This window comes from Chrysemys picta, chromosome 9, assembly GCF_011386835.1.
Source record: "Chrysemys picta bellii isolate R12L10 chromosome 9, ASM1138683v2, whole genome shotgun sequence".
NCBI classification, from domain to species: Eukaryota; Metazoa; Chordata; order Testudines; family Emydidae; genus Chrysemys; species Chrysemys picta.
The window spans coordinates 102,169,296-102,185,894 of record NC_088799.1 but is presented as its reverse complement, the minus strand read 5'-3'; the positions used below and the strand labels follow the sequence as shown (position 1 = coordinate 102,185,894).

At 42.8% G+C, this 16,599-nt stretch overlaps 1 protein-coding gene across 30 annotated transcripts in view; it reads right to left on the bottom strand.

The window, feature by feature from the left end:
- KLHL13 (kelch like family member 13) overlaps positions 1-16,599 on the bottom strand; it is a 139,070-nt gene that overhangs the window by 53,213 nt on the left and 69,258 nt on the right. For 8 of the 30 annotated variants that reach the window (XR_010590319.1, XM_065556771.1, XM_065556774.1 and 5 more), the window contains 2 exons: positions 4,273-4,317; positions 3,662-3,774 (listed from right to left, as the gene is read on the bottom strand). The exons of 20 other annotated variants lie outside the window; for them this stretch is intronic. Coding sequence is in view for 8 of the 10 variants with exons in the window: in XM_065556771.1 (XP_065412843.1) it covers positions 3,662-3,759 (98 nt within the window). In the remaining 2 variants the exon portion in view is untranslated. Of the gene's footprint in view, positions 1-3,633; positions 3,775-4,272; positions 4,368-16,599 lie in introns of those variants that run through there. 2 more of the 30 variants (XM_005301087.5, XM_024099825.3) reach the window with 2 other exon arrangements.

Sequence of the window (16,599 nt, the reverse complement as noted above, 5' to 3'; positions counted from 1 at the left end):
ACTGCATATCTACAACAAATGCACTTTTTGCAAGGCATATAATGGTCTAACTTTGCCTGTCCTTTTTCTAGGATACTCCTACTGGTAAACTGCACACATTGCCCCACTAACATTAACTGAGGAGTACTGCCAACAGCAGTCAGCATTAATAACTGAAATACGAATGTACATTCTTGCCAATGATATTGCTTACTTGTTTCAATAGCTCTAACCCTCCGATTTTAGAACAGGAATCTATAATATCAGCTTTGGTGCTAAAACAGGAAGATTAAAGGCATGGCAGTGAAAGGTAGTTTTTGAAAACGCACACACAGAGATTCCCAGTACATTTATAATTTGTGTATTTATGAAGAAAAGCTGCATGATACTGAAAAAATATTTCTCATAGGCCAACACCCCAGTTCTCATCTTACCCAACCATAATTAGGATATGCCAAATGATCTCTCAGCAGACCAGGTAAAAAGCTGAAACTATTTTGGACCAATTCAAACAAAACTCATAGGTTTCACTCATCTCTTCACCCAAAGAAATTTTGCCCTGCTCTCTACAGTTTTAAACAGTTACCTCTTGCTGTTCCAGTATGATCTAGAAGTGTTTATGTAAATCACTGCACTCATTGTGCTTTAACTAGTAGGGAAAGAAGCTTCCTTTAAGGTCACAGTTACCACTAATCAGCAGGTAGTGGGTTTGAAAAAGTGGTGCTCTCTCTTCTTCCCACTACCAAGGAAGTGTCATCTCACCTCTGAAACAGTCTGAGTTTTACACCAGAGTTTTACAGTCTACAATGATATCAGCTCCGGTGAAACAAACAGCTTGTTTCACACACCAAATGTATACAGGTCTCTTCCAGCAGAGGGCTCTTTTAAAATGATCTCTACACAATACTTCTGTAGCCTTTCAACTAGGTAGCAAACTTTAAATAAGAAAATCTTCCGTAAACTGAGTCAGTTTACAAAAAGCTTACAGGGCCATTCTGGGAAGCAATACATATTTAACAATGATACTTTGTACCTAACATGGCAACTTTCATCAAGGAAGCTCAGAATGCCCACACATTAGACTTAATATTCATCTACAAGATGAGTAAGGTGTAGTAAACCCATTTTACATATGGGGAAACTGAGGCAGTGTGTCTTGCCCATAACACCACAAATAAGTAGATGAGCCAAGAATAAAACCTAGGTATCCTGACTCCTACTCTTGTTTCTGAATGACTATCTAATGGTTAGAACAGCAAATAGGATTCAATATTTAAAGTCAAGGTTAACTGTTCTAGAACAACTGAAATATGAGGAATTGCACCTCATCAAGTAGAGAAATTTAAAAAAAACTTTACTAGTATAGCCAGTATATGAACGAAGTTAGTATAAACTAGTATTTTTTCACTATTTAGATGTCAGAATTAATCTTAATTCCTGTCATTGGTTTTCTAATACTAGATACTGGTGCAAATACTCCGGATTCCCCAAAGTATTAAGAAATTGTAGCAACACAATAAAAATAATCCGTTCTTAGGTCTTTTGTGATTTGTTTTATTAAACGTATACACACAAGTACTTCATGTAGAAGAAAAAAATGTATGTATGGAGATGAAAACCAACATATACTATATTACACACTTAAATCTATCGTAATCTTTGCAATGGAAGTAGTGAGTGTCTATTATCTATTTCACTCTTAAAACTAGCTCAGAAGGCTATTTTTAGCATTTAATATATATTGCCTAATCAAACTGGATCCATTTTGTAATTCTTCTCATTTAATATGTATATATAATGCATGTATAATTTCTGTATGATATTTAAGATCTAATATTCCAGCTAATGCCAGGATTGTGTGCATCAATGAAGAAATATGTCTGCTTCAACACCAATCAGTGCCTACTGTAGCACTAATTTTTTTTTTAATTAAAAGCAGCTGTTCATGTATTTCACATGCTGCAGACGTACCTAACATAAGATAGTTAATATGTGATCACTGAACTGCTCCACATACATTGAATACATCAATATAAGTCAATAACACATCCAAATCAAAGTGCTGGAGCACATAGAAAACAAAGGTAACAATTTAGAGATGATGCATAAAATAAATTACATCTCTTGGGATGTCTGTAGACAGACAAGAATGGAATGGAGCTTTTTAAAATCTTAACTTTATTAAATCCTGTGATTTTAAAAATCCACAAAAATGTCTATCAGACAATATCTAGTCATCCTTTTCCCCAAATAGGTTCAAAAGCCTCAAACTCTTCTCTGACATACTACTGTTTTTGTATTTGACCTTGTCTTATATTTTACTACATACGTTCATATCCCGCATTTAGTAGAAAGACCTTGATACTTTCTGGTAGCTAACAACTTGCTTAGCTAAGAAAATTATCTGAATTGCATTTACGAAAACTAAAATTAAATAAAGGGCATATATATTGTAGATCAGATCTGAGAATTTTAGCTTTTTAAACGTTAGCTTTTTCACAACAAAAATAGGGACTATGCATATGAGGTGCCTTATCTTGCTTTAATCTTACTGACGAATTATTACTGACCCTCAACAGAAAAATATTTATGGAACCCGTAAGCATCTATGTGTCACACCGTGTCCTCATAAGAGATAAAGCAAAACCTAGGTATAACAAGGTTGAGTAATGACATCTCCTATTTTACACAAGTCACAAAGCATTAATAATGTAGCTATTGTACCAAGGAATACTACTAAAAGTAACTTTTTATTCCATTAATTTTCTTCATAGCTTATGTTGTGTGCAATAGCAAATGTACTTAAGCTGTTTGTTTTTAATAATCTTTCTGATTTAAAGAAAAATGCTATAACAGCATTTAAAAAAAGAGGAAAAACTGTGTACTCAATCAAGATTTAGCTTTATTTCACATTGCTAAAGCAAAACAAGCCACTTGTATACACTAATACAAAACTTACAACAATAATCAGAAGCTGAAGTATAAGCTTTACTAAGATTTGCCAAGATAAATTCAGGCATATAGATTTGATGTATCTGTTAAAATACATGCAGTTATCTACAACCTACTGTGAGTGAACAAACTGCATAAACAAATGTGTACACATTTTACATGGAAGTATTATACAAAATAAACAAATGTTTTAACCCTCATGCTTTTATTTCCAGTATTTTTTTTAATGTGATGTTAAATTCTTAGAGTTTGACTGTAAAGGATAAAAGCAAGACTTAAGTCAAGATGTACCATCCCAAAACTAAAATACACACAAAAGTTCACAACAATATAGCAGGTGATTCTATATTCAATGTTGAAGTAACAATCAGAGAGCTATTTATTGTTAGAATATACGCCACAAATAAAAGCCTGCCTAGATGCTTAGACTTATTGATCCGAGATCTGTTTTACAAATCAGTGATAACTTGAACTTTTCAAATGAAAAGTTAAAAATATTTCTAAATATGATGAAATCTGCACAATTTCTCTGCATTTCAACAAAGGAAAGACTTGACAACACCTACCATGAAAACAATAAGAAGGTAACATTTGAGGTTGTATATCTAGAAAGAAAATATAAGGTAAAATTCTGAGTGCCAATGTCATTAAATATATAACAGGGTATTTTGCCACATGGTAGTCTCATGAAAGAAATCCCACCTTATTTATCCTCATTTCTCTCACTTACATGTATGCTGGAGAAAGTGGCGATGACCTGGATGTTTTAAGCACAGGAACTGGGAATTTCCAGATAGCAGGAGAGCTCGTTTTCCATTTCAATGGCATGTTGTCACCACGGTACTACAATAACAGTAAACAGCGTTTCCATAACAGACTACCAACTAGGACTTCCATTCCACACACTACTGACACAGCAGTGGCTGCTGCTAAGAACAAGCAAGCGATTCTGCCAATGCCCTTAAACCGATGCTTCCAATCTGTAAAATAGGGCTGTGAGGCATCTCCTTTTAAATCCTGCTGTCCCCTAAAGCAATATGATGATTCTATCATTCTAACTCAACAATAGTGCCACCTCGTTAGGGAAGCGTTGACTGCAGTATATGTTTAAAAAAAAAAAAAAAAAGACTGCACTGTGCAAACCAGCACAATGCAGCTTTATTTAATTAAACCAGCTAAGATTTTTTTTTAAAGCTATTGTAATGCTATTGTTCTACCTTAACAGGGACACTGCAGTACTGTGCTTGCAGCACTGTGCTTCATTCTGTTCCTATTAACCTGATTTCTGACCAATGGTAGCAGGAAAAAAAATGGGTTTCATATGAAAATGAAACAACATACCTACTCAGAATACACTTGTCATCCTCTGAACATTCTTCTTTTGAGCTGCAACAATACAAATGGGATATGAATCTCAGCATAGCCTTAGGCCACGGCTAATAGAGATCAGTGACTAAATTCAGCAGCCTGTTTTCCTCTTGTGCAAGCTCTGGCCAGACAATACAAAAATGCCATTATAGAAAAAGCCCATTGCAAAAATGCCAGTCCTTCTAATCCATAGTTAGGGAGGCAAAATGTAAGAATAAGTATAAATTGCTGCAGATTTCTGCATGCTCTTCTAATAGCGTCTGGTTCAGGTTGCTCTCATTTTTCTATTCTTATTTCCATGAAGGATGAGCAAAATCTCATGCATTTTACAACATGCTGTGGGAACACGAATATCACTCTGTCTTCTGCAGTAGAGAAGCACAGAATAGCATGCTGTTAATAGCAGTCTTTCTAGGGACGCTATCAACAGTCTAATTCATTGCCCCCCTCCCCCCACCTCCCCCCAACAGCTCACAAATTGCCTGAAATACTGACGAAGCAGCCGGTCATGCAGGTGTCCATCAGGGACCACTCTGCAGCTCTGTGGTCTGTTTGGTGCCCTCCAGGGGCTGATGACTGACAGGGATGCTTAAAAGGTGAGCTGCTAAAAACCAGACATTTAGGCACTGTATGAAAATTATTTTGCATAAGGAGTTTATGTACCTAGAAAAAGCACAAACACAAAAAATCCTATTTTACTGAAATCATTGTTTAATATTTGTTTTAAAGATACTACCACATAACACCTTATTTAAACCAATGTTAGTATTGGCAGGGTAGGCTAAACTAATATATTTAGAATACTGATGGTACAGACTCCAAAGTAGTCTCTTTTACATGTGGCATCATGCTACTATGCCAAGCTAGTTATTCTGGTTATCAGCAAGGCTTTATTCTTTCCCAGCACAGTAACAGCCTCTTCAGATATACTGGGAAAAGACAGAAACAGTGCTAGTGTTTACATTTATCACTAGTATCCCTGCCAGGCTTTTCTGTAAATTTCTCAAACATTCTAGCAGTGCTTGGAAGCACTACTGTAAAGGGGCTGTTAACACATCCATTACAAATCTTTATTTTCAAATTTATAACTACTCTAAGAATCTGTTCTAAACTAAAACTTAGCACTGCATGTCTTTACAAGTTTTCCCCAAAATGGCACTGGGCAGTTTAAAGTTACAGTAGCATAAACACGGGACATAAACTAAAGCAGTTTTGGGAGTTCATTATTCTAACTCAGAAACAGTTTGCACTTACTCGGCAAGCAATTAAGAGGCTAATCTCTTAGTATTTTGAAAAAAATGTACACTGGCAACAGTGTGAAACTGGCAAAAGTTATCCAGATGTACTTGCTGAATATGGAAGAATGAGATTTATGTTCTATAATCCTATAGAAAAAACTAAAGTCTTGCAAGCTGCAAGCATTCAATTTTAGCTGATGGGAGTCTGTCAAAATAAGACACATGCGTAACAGGCCCTATTTTTTTTTTAAGACTATAGTTATGTACTTGTATACACACAGACACACTTACCAGCAATGCACAGAAAAGACTGATTTGCATACATACAACTAGATAGATTAGATCTTGCCCTACCTGAATCCATGTTTTAGCATTCTTTTAAATTAAAAAAAAAAAAAAAAGTCATTGGATATTTGCTAACACAACCACATGGAAGAAACTAGACTTAAAAAAAACTGTATAGCAAGAATAATGTAAGTTAATGTATACAGCCTTAAAGCACAACAATACAATGTTCTTAAGCCCCACCTTATGCTTAATGTCTATGTAGCGGGGTGGTCACCCCGCTCTGCCCTGAAGGGCTTAAAACAGCCCTGGGAGAGGGCTGTGTCTGGAAAAAGGCTAGGCTGATTAGGGGAAGCAGCCACAGGGGGGCCACACCCCAATCAGATCACAGCTGGCCCTATAAGAGGGCTGAGGGCCAGAGGCTGTAGAAGAGACACTCTCTCTCTAGCTTGTGGAGAGAGAGAGAGAAGGACCTGACTGCCTGGGAAGCTGAGGAGGGTACCTAGGGTGGAGCAGTGCTGGGGAAGGGCAGAGAGAGCTGGGGAGCTCCAGTCTAGCAAAGCCCTGGGCTGCAGGCCAAACTAAGGGCCCACAAAAGGGCACTGGGGCTGCAGAGGGTCAGCCCAGAGATAGGCAGAGGCAGCTGGTCAAACCCCCCTTGCCGATGATGAGTGGTTTACAGACTGCCTCTGCCCCAGGGAGCGGGGGCTAGATGGTGACTGGCAGTAGCCACTGAGGCAAAATGGGGATAGGGGGTTGGGGGGCTCCCCTTGGAGAGGAGATCCAGGGTGAGGGGGTACTGCAGTGGGCAGAACCCCTGGGCAAAGGGCACCGGGTTCTGGGAAGGACACGGGGCCAGCAGCAGGCGAGACACTGGCCTGCGGAGGACGCTCTGGGCTGGAAGAGCTAATTCCCGAGATGACCAGCAGGAGGCGCCGCGCCAGTGAGTATACTATGGATTTTTTCTCTGAATGTAGAAAGGTTTAGTTGTTCCTGCAATATCTAAAAACAAGAGGACTAAAGAGTTTCTGTTTATGGATTAACAGAAAATACTAAAAGCCAATAAACAAACTAATTTAAAAAAACAACAACAATGGCCTCAAGATGTCATCTGTGTCACGCTCTGGCTCAGCCAGTATAAATGTACACATAAGTAATTCAGCCAGTCCCTTGTACCTGAACTAATATTTGCAATTACAGGGGCTTTGATGAAACCAACCTCTTGCCAAAGAGCAAGAATGCACTGATCAGCTCTGACCCCTCTAAGTTAAACCAATGAACAGAACCACCTAAGAACTTGATTAACTATACTCGGGTTTTTTGTTTCTTTAATTTTGAAGCATTTTAGACTAATCCATTATTGTACATTAAAAGGTAATAGGATTATATAATAGTGCTGATTAGTAATAGTGTCATAATACACTGCCATTAGCATTTTTAAAAACATACCAATTCCATCCTCTGTTTGAAACTGCTGTTTTATCCAGCATGTTGAGGGAATGGGGGGTGCCAATGCTTGTTAACTAAGAGGGAGGGAGTTTGGGTGCGGGGGAGGGGGAGAGGAGTGTGGGCTGAGGATTGGGAGGGCATGTGGGTCGCGGGCTCTGGGAGGGAGTTTGGGTGTGGGAGGGGGCTTGGGGCAGTGGGTTGCGGTGCAGGAGGAGGTGCCGGATCCAGGGGGTGCTCACCTGGGGTGGCTTCCGGCAAATGGTGACCTACACAGCTCCGCTCGCAGGCGCTGCCCTCACAGCTCCCATTGGCTGCAGTTCCCATTGGCTGCAGTTCCCAGCCAATGGGAGCTGTGGAGGCAGCGCTCGGGGCAGGGTCTGTGCTTAGAGCCACCTGCCGTGCCTCCACCTAGGAGCAGCCGGGACAGGTCGCCTCTTGCAGGTAGCCACCCGAGGTGAGTGGACCCCGGATCCAGCACCCCGCAACCCAAACCCTTGCCCCGAGCTCCCTCCTGTACCCAAACTCCCTCCCAGAGCCCACACTCCACACCCCTTCCCACGCCACAACTGGGCACCTGCCGACCCCGTGCCAACCAAACTATAAACCGGAATTTCAATGAAGATCAGAAATGCTGGTTTAGAGAGCTTTCCGGTTGGTGAAGTGCTGGATAAAACGGCTTTTACTGTACTTGTTTTTCGTTTTTTTCCACCCAATTTCTCTGTTCTAAAAAAAATTTGTGCACTTCAAACCCCATTTTCCATTTTAAACCTGTTAGAACATCAGAGTCAAAAAGACTAAAAAAATAAATACTTTGCTTTAAACTAAATTTAGAAACCCAACTTCAAATTTAAAAAAAATTGGGATTGTGTGTTCTAGAGCTATTAAAATGCTGAACTGACAGGAACTATCACGAAAAGCTATTTTAATCAACAAAAACTGAAGTAGAACTAAAGCTCAAAAGGCATTTCCATCAAAGACATGAAACTCAAATGTGATCTTCACTTCACAACCAGCATTTTAAATTGAGGTCTCAAGACAAGCCTAGACACTGAGGCCTTGTCTACACTACGAGAGTAGTTCGATTTTACTTGCATCGAATTTTTGTAATCGATATTGCAAAGTCGAACGTGTGTGTCCACACTAAGGACAGTAATTCGACTTTGTGCGTCCACACTAACGGTGATAGCGTCGACATTCGAAGCGGTGCACTGTGGTCAGCTATCCCACAGTTCCCGCAGTCCCCTCTGCCCATTGGAATTCTGGGTGTAGCCGGCAATGCCTTCTGGGTAACAAAATGAGTCGAGGGTGCTTTTGGGAAACTGTCGTCATCCGTCCATCACTCCCGCCCTCCCTCCCTGAAAGCGCCGGCGGGAAAACAGTTCGCGCGCTTTTCCAGTCATTGACAGCGCGGACGCCACTGTACTCCGAGCATGGAGCCCGCTGCGACCATCGCTGCAGTTGTGGCCGCTCTCAACGTCTCGCAGCTTATCATAAAGGTTTCCCTGAGGCAGATGCAGAAAAGTCAGGCAAGGAGGCTACGGCACCGCGGTGATGTCCTGAAGTCTGAGAGTAGCACAGACCTGTCAGAAAGCAGGCGACCCAGCGCCGAGGACATCACAGTGGCAATGGGTCATGTTGATGCCGTGGAACGGCGATTCTGGGCACGGGAAACAAGCACTGAGTGGTGGGACCGCATAGTGCTGCAGGTCTGGGATGAATCCCAGTGGCTGCGAAACTTTCGCATGCGGAAGGGAACTTTCCTGGAACTTTGTGAGTTGCTGTCCCCTGCCCTGAAGCGCAGTGACACCCGGTTGCGAGCTGCACTGAGTGTACAGAAGCGAGTGGCCATAGCCCTGTGGAAGCTTGCAACGCCAGACAGCTACCGGTCAGTCGCGAACCAGTTTGGGGTGGGCAAATCTACCGTGGGGGTTGTTGTGATGCAAGTAGCGAAGGCAATCGTTGATGTACTGCTGCCAAAGGTAGTGACCCTGGGAAACGTGGAGGCGATCATAGATGGCTTCGCAGCGATGGGATTCCCAAACTGCGGTGGGGCCATAGATGGAACTCACATCCCTATCCTGGCACCGGACCACCAGGCCACCCAGTACATTAACCGAAAGGGATACTTTTCCATGGTGCTGCAAGCACTGGTGGACCACAGGGGACGTTTTACCAACATCTACGTGGGATGGCCGGGCAAGGTTCATGACGCTCGTGTTTTCAGGAACTCTGGTCTGTTTAGACGGCTGCAACAAGGTATTTACTTCCCGGACCACAAAATAACTGTTGGGGATGTGGAGATGCCTATAGTCATCCTCGGGGACCCAGCCTACCCGCTAATGCCCTGGCTCATGAAGCCCTATACTGGCGCCCTGGACACTGAAAAAGAACTCTTCAACTACCGGCTGAGCAAGTGCAGAATGGTGGTGGAGTGTGCTTTTGGCCGTCTCAAGGGGAGATGGAGAAGCTTACTGACTCGCTGTGATCTCAGCGAAACCAATATCCCCATTGTTATAGCAGCTTGCTGTGTGCTCCACAATCTCTGTGAGAGCAAGGGGGAGACCTTTATGGCGGGGTGGGAGGTTGAGGAAAATAGCCTGGCTGGTGATTACTCACAGCCAGACAGCCGGGCGATTAGAAGAGACCAGCGGGAAGCGCTGTGCATCCGGGAGGCTTTGAAAGCAAAGTTCCTGAGTGAGCAGGGTAACCTGTGATTTTATAGTTTGTGTACTGAGAAGCTAAACCTGCCCCCGTTTCTTTACCCAGGTAATGTTGACTATCCTATCCAGTTACATACCCCCTTCACCCCCCCTCCAACACACGTGTCGAAATAAAAATAGTTCTACTTTGTTAAAGCACACCGTTTTCTTTAATACTGTTTTAGCGGGAATTTTTTAAAACTGGGACGCAGACTGTGGTGCGGGGCGGGTCTAGTGTTGTGATGCGAATGCAGCTTCTAAACTCAAGGATTGACAGGCTCCGCTGCGGTGGGATGCTTGTTTCAACGGAGCCTGTCACCCCTCCTGATCGGGACTGTGTGTATGGGAGGTCTATTTGACTTTGTGGCAGGGGGAGGACGGTTACAGATCCCATGCTGTGTGGCTCTGTGATCCTGTCTAAGGACCGGCGCTTAAGATCTGTAACTGCCCTCCCCCGCCACAAAGTCACAGAGCAACCCACCCCCCCCAACATTACATCAAAACAACCTCCCAGACTAACCGGGGCAACTAGTCACTGCATCACTGCACTGTGTATGTGCCCTGCTGCTGTGCCTGCCCCCGACTATGTACCCTGCCAAAGGAGACTGTCCTGTCCAATTTCCAACCCCCTTTCCCCTCCTCCTCCAAAAGAACATGATTGAAACAGTAGTTAACAGAAACGAATTTTTTATTATCAACTACACATGGCATTGGGAGGTGAAACTTGGACGTGGGCTTGTGTCAGGCGGGAAGGAAAGAACTTTTCAAATTTTGGGAAATGAGAGCCTTCTGCTACTAGAGCTCTCTGCAGGGGTGGAGTGAGAGTTAGCAGGGACTCTGCCGCCTCTCCTTCTTTGCACTTTGGGTGAGGTGGGTATGGGACTTGGTGGCGGGGGAGGGCGGTTAGAGATGGACTGCAGCGGGGCTCTGTCCTCCTGCCTCCGTTCCTGCAGAACATCCACAAGGCGCCGGAGCGTGTCCGTTTGCTCCCTCAGTAGTCCAAGCAGCGTTAGAGTCGCCTGCTGGTCTTCCTGCCGCCACCTCTCCTCCCGATCCATGTTGGCTTGGTGCATTCGGGTCAAGTTCTCCCGCCACTGGGTCTGCTGTGCTGCCTGGGCTTGGGAAGAGGCCATAAGCTCAGAGAACATGTCCTCCCGTGTCCTCTTCTTCCTACGCCTAATCCGCGCTAGCCTCTGGGAGTGTGATTCCAGGCTAGGTTGTGAGACAGTCGCAGACGGGGCTGTGGAAATGGGAAAAAGGGAGTGAATTCCTCTGAAAGATAAATGTAGTTGTGAACAAAGAACATAGTCTTTCTCTGTGAACAAGACCATGCACAGCACCTTTCACATGCGCACTCAGCACAAGGTCGAATTCTCGGCCTTCGCATTCTGTGCCTGGGGTCTTGAACAGCACATTTGAGAAGCGAGGCAGCACAACGGAATTTCTGTTGCAGGCAGACATGGTAAGCCGTACACTTGTGGCAGTTTAAAACTTTTATATTACCACTGGCCTCATTTCACATTTAAATCAATGTCAGTCCCTGCTGCCAGCAATCCGGCAAGCGGGAACTCTGCCCCTGTCCCACCCCCTCGCGGCTGTCCCCGGGAATGATCCCTTTCGGCTGCCCCTCTCCCGCCTCCACCGCGTGGCTGCAAACCAGCGGTGACAGTTCTGTAAAGGAACGGGAAAGCAGTCCCAACACTAACATTCCCCTACCTAATTAAAAGCAGGTCACCATGGCCGACATCACCCTGATGAGGATCTCCGAGAGCGACAAAGAGAGAATGCTCCGGGAAAGCCTCCAAAGACCAGGGCCGTATGCCGCCCTGCTGTGCAGAGCAATGATCCCCGAGTACCTGATAATCTCGTGGCGCGGCAACGTGTCGTACTTCGGAGGACCCAATAAGGCCGCTCTCCCCAAGAACCTCATGCAACGGCTTTCAAGTTACCTCCAGGAGAGCTTCATCAAGATGTCCCAGGAGGATTACTGCTCTATCCCCGCACATATAGACCGCATTTTACTGTAGCTGCAGTAGCAGGGAATACACAGTAGAGCGGCTTGTGCAGGACAATCACTGAAAACCGGACATTGCTAGATTTCTTTTCAAAACTTGCACTGCCCCTTACTAAACCGTTAAGCGCCTAGGGCACACTAATCATGAACAACCCATTCTTTTAATTGTTAATATTCCTGTTTTGTTAAAAATAAATGTTTAGATGTTTACAACACTTACTGGCTGATCCTTCACCAGATTCTGTGTCTGGGGTAATGGCTGGGGACGCTTCGTAGGGGATCTCTGTAAGGGTGATGAAGAGATCCTGGCTGTCGGGGAAATCAGCGTTGTGAGAGCTGCCAACTGCCTCGCCCTCCTCATCTCCTTCCTCATCTTCCCCGTCCCCTAACATGTCTGAGGAACCGGCCGTGGACAGTATCCCATCCTCAGAGTCCACGGTCACTGGTGGGGTAGTGGTGGCGGCAGCACCGAGGATGGAATGCAGTGCCTCGTAGAAACGGGATGTCTGGGGATGGGATCCGGAGCGTCCGTTTGCCTCTTTGGTCTTCTGGTAGCCTTGTCTCAGCTCCTTGATTTTCACGCGGCACTGCGTTGCATCCCGGCTGTATCCTCTCTCTGCCATGTCTTTAGAGATCTTCTCGTAGATCTTTGCATTCCTTCTTTTGGATCGCAGCTCGGAAAGCACGGACTCATCGCCCCACACAGCGATGAGATCCAAGACTTCACGATCAGTCCATGCTGGGGCTCTCTTTCTATTCACAGACTGCATGGCCATCACTGCTGGAGAGCTCTGCATCGTTGCCAGTGCTGCTGTGCTCGCCACGATGTCCAGACAGGAAATGAGATTCAAACTGGCCAGACAGGAAAAGGAATTCAAATTCAAATTTTCCCGGGGCTTTTCCTGTGTGGCTGGTCAGAGCATCCGAGCTCGCACTGCTGTCCAGAGCGTCAACAGAGTGGTGCACTGTGGGATAGCTCCCGGAGCTATTAGCGTCGATTTCCATCCACACCTAGCCTAATTCGACATGGCCATGTCGAATTTAGCGCTACTCCCCTCGTCGGGGAGGAGTACAGAAGTCGAATTAAAGAGACCTCTATGTCGAACTAAATAGCATCGCAGTGTGGACGGGTGCAGGGTTAATTCGATTTAACGGCGCTAACTTCGACATAAACGCCTAGTGTAGACCAGGCCTGAAAGAGACCAACCAATGTTACATAACACTTTTAGTCAGGATCCCTAAAAGCTTTACAAAATGTTAGCATACCATTTTCCTTACCCATCATCTCCCCGCCCCACTAGGGTGACCAGACAGCAAGTGTGAAAAAATCAGGACAGGGGGTGGGAGGTAATAGGAGCCTATAGAAGAGACCCAAAAATCAGGACTGTCCCTATAAAATCAGGACATCTGGTCACCCTACGCCCCACTCTCAGCCTTTCCCCCAGGCCTCTCCCTCTTCCTTCCTACAATCCATCTAACTGTACCTACCTTTGGTTTTTTGAAGAGCTGGCCCATTACCTTGACAATATTTTATTATATTACAATCAGCTGATAAACATGATTTTTTTTAAGCTGTACAACTGAAAGTTAATATTGTTCAATTCTAAGTAAAGCAAATTAACTCCCGCTGTTGTGCCTGGGTATTAGAGCATGAACTCGAGTCCTATTGAAGCCAATGGAAATATGTGCATTCTCACTGCAAGGATGCTAATAACATGCAAAAACATTTAAAATATTATGGAAAGAGTGGGCATGTGAACTAGGTAGTTCTTCTCTTAAAACGTCAGTATATCAACAGGCCTCTGCTCTGCATTAGGAACTAACAGTCTCATTTAGCAGGGTGTTTTTGTTTTAAAAACTGAATGAGAGAAGAAATAAAAAGCAAACGGAGCTGTAATTTATTACTGAGAATTAAGCAAGGATATTTTGATTGTATTTTGAACTGAAAAGATCACAAGTTATCCAGAAAAGAACTTTTACAAAATAAATAAATAATCTCTCAAAGACACTGAATGTAGGTGCCAATATATTATTAAAGCAGTAGTGCTTCTAGATCACTCTGACATATTTCTGTTCACTTCCTGAAGAGTGTACGTCTACAAAAGTTACTTTGAAAGATGATTAATACTTTCAGATATGCTTGGCTGCCCTAAATAAAAACAAACACGAGGAACAATCGAGAGTGGAGAAGAGTAGGCTGAGAGTGGGGAGAGTAATACAAAAGTGATTTGTAGCCTACTCTTAGTGCTGTCAAAACACTATTATGGGACAAGCTTCGGTCTCTATAGCAATGTAAGCAGAGCTACTGCTAAAAAAAGGAAAAAACAAATCCTTAAATATTAAAAGTGAAGCATCAGTCAGACTTCCATTCAGGGTATGCATCACATGTTTAAACATGAAATACTGCAGCTTTTCACCCACACTTTCAACAGTTTTCCCACATAAACTAGACATTTACTGCAGCAAATTCTTCAGCAACAGTTTAGGATGCACTATGTACTGTTATAGCTGTGGCGGTCCCAGGATTAGAGAGTCAAAGTGGGTAAGGTAATATTTTTCATTGGACCATGTCTCCCTCACCAACAGAAGTTGGTCCAATAAAAGGTATTAGCTCACCCACCCTTGTCTGTCTAGGAAGCACCATGTTAGAGAAAGCAACTTTGCAGCCATTTACATATAGCAGATCCCCTTTATCTGACAAGGAAATTTTACTTCAAAGAATAAAAAGTCATTCTCCTCCAACACCCCCCCCACACACACACACAGGAAAAGAATATTTATTTGGAGATTTTCCTCATCTGGTTTTCAGACTAGCAAAATATATGACCTTCAACTAACTGAACTGCGATAACAGTTGGTTCTCTGGAAACTAACCAAGTTAACTAATAAACTGCAGCATTACCAGTGTAAGTATTATGTGGATTACACGTGTTTTTCAAAAAACAAAACAAAATACAAACATTTTTCAATTGTAATGGCATGTTAATAAGGCAAACCTTTTACACTTTAATATCTCAAGGAATTTCTGAATACACTGCAGGCAGCAACACTTTGATTGTAAAAAATCTATTTAATACAAGACAGTCAGAGACGTAACCTTTTAAAACAAGCAAAATAATTTTTCCAAGTCATGTAACCAGACACCAGAAATGGTGACAAAAAATGGCACTGCATGTTTGTTATTCTAGAAGATAGTCAGCATTTGGAAGAATTATTTGAACGAGCGTTCTGAATGTATTAATATAGGTTATATTATAACTATGCATAATGATTAGAGAAGTTATTTCTGTAAATGTTCCCCCAACAAGTATTTCCAGTTGAGAGAGCATTTTACTGAACCATCAAAGTCTGTCTTATTTTCTTAAATATCTTGCTATTACTTGAATTTTGTTTTGACATAACATTCAAAAGCATTACGATCTGATTTTGGACTCTCCATTTTCACATCTAATTTTAATCAGGTTAAAAGAAAAATCTTCCCACAATTATGACCGAAATTTTAAGGAAAGTTTATAGCAAGCTTTAACTTAAACTTCAAACTTAACAACACACCTCTCCCTAAAATGAGGAGCTGGTGGTCGTGGTATATGGAGGAGAAAGGTTCTCGAGGCCCAATTTAGGCTGCTAGGTAAGAGATTGAAGTCCAGGACCTCCATGTCAGCACTCTCTAAAATGCTTCCAGTTCCACATTCAGGGCCAGTTAGACCGGCAGAACTGCAGAGTCTCAACGAATGGATGAGACAATGGTACAGGGAAGATAGTTTTAGGTTTATTATGAACTGGGGAACCTTTTGGGAAAGAAGGCGCTTACAGAGGAAGGATGGGCTCCACCTAAACCAAAACAGAACCAGATTGCTGGCTTGTAAAATTAAAAAGGCTGTAGAGGAGTTTTTAAACTAAGGGCTAGGGGAAATCCAATAGAGACAGAGAGCACACAGTTCAGACAGAGACATCCCTTAGCGAAGGATCTATTAACAAGGATTTTCTATATCCTAGTTAGGAGGAGAGGACAGAAGCAAAGGTAGGAATTGAATAGAAACAGTCAAATGAAAGAGTCCCATTCAATTACATCCCATAATGGCAGACAGCTAAAAAGCAACAAATACTATAAATGCTTGTATGCAAATGCTAACTACTAAGATGGCTGAACTTGAGTGCCTGGTATTAAATAAGGATACTGATATAATAGGCATCCCAGAAACTTGGTGGAATGATGATAATCAATGGGCCACAGTAATAACAGGGTACAAAATATATAGGAATGATAGAGTAGCTCATGCTGGTGGGGAAGTGGCACTATATTTGAAAGAAAGCATAAAGTCAAATATAGTAAAAATCTTAAATTAATTATACTGTACCATAAAATCTCTATGGATAGTAATTCCATGCTTGAATAATAAGAATATAGCAGTAGGGATATACTACCGACCACCTGACCAGGATGGTGATTCTGAAATGCACCGAAAGATTAGAGAGGCTATAAAAATAGAAAAATCAGTAATAATGGGGGATTTCAACTATCCCTACATTGATTAGTTATGTGTCACCTCAGGATGGGATGCAAAGATAAAGTTTCTAGACACCATTAATGACTTTTTTGGAGCAGCCAGTCCTG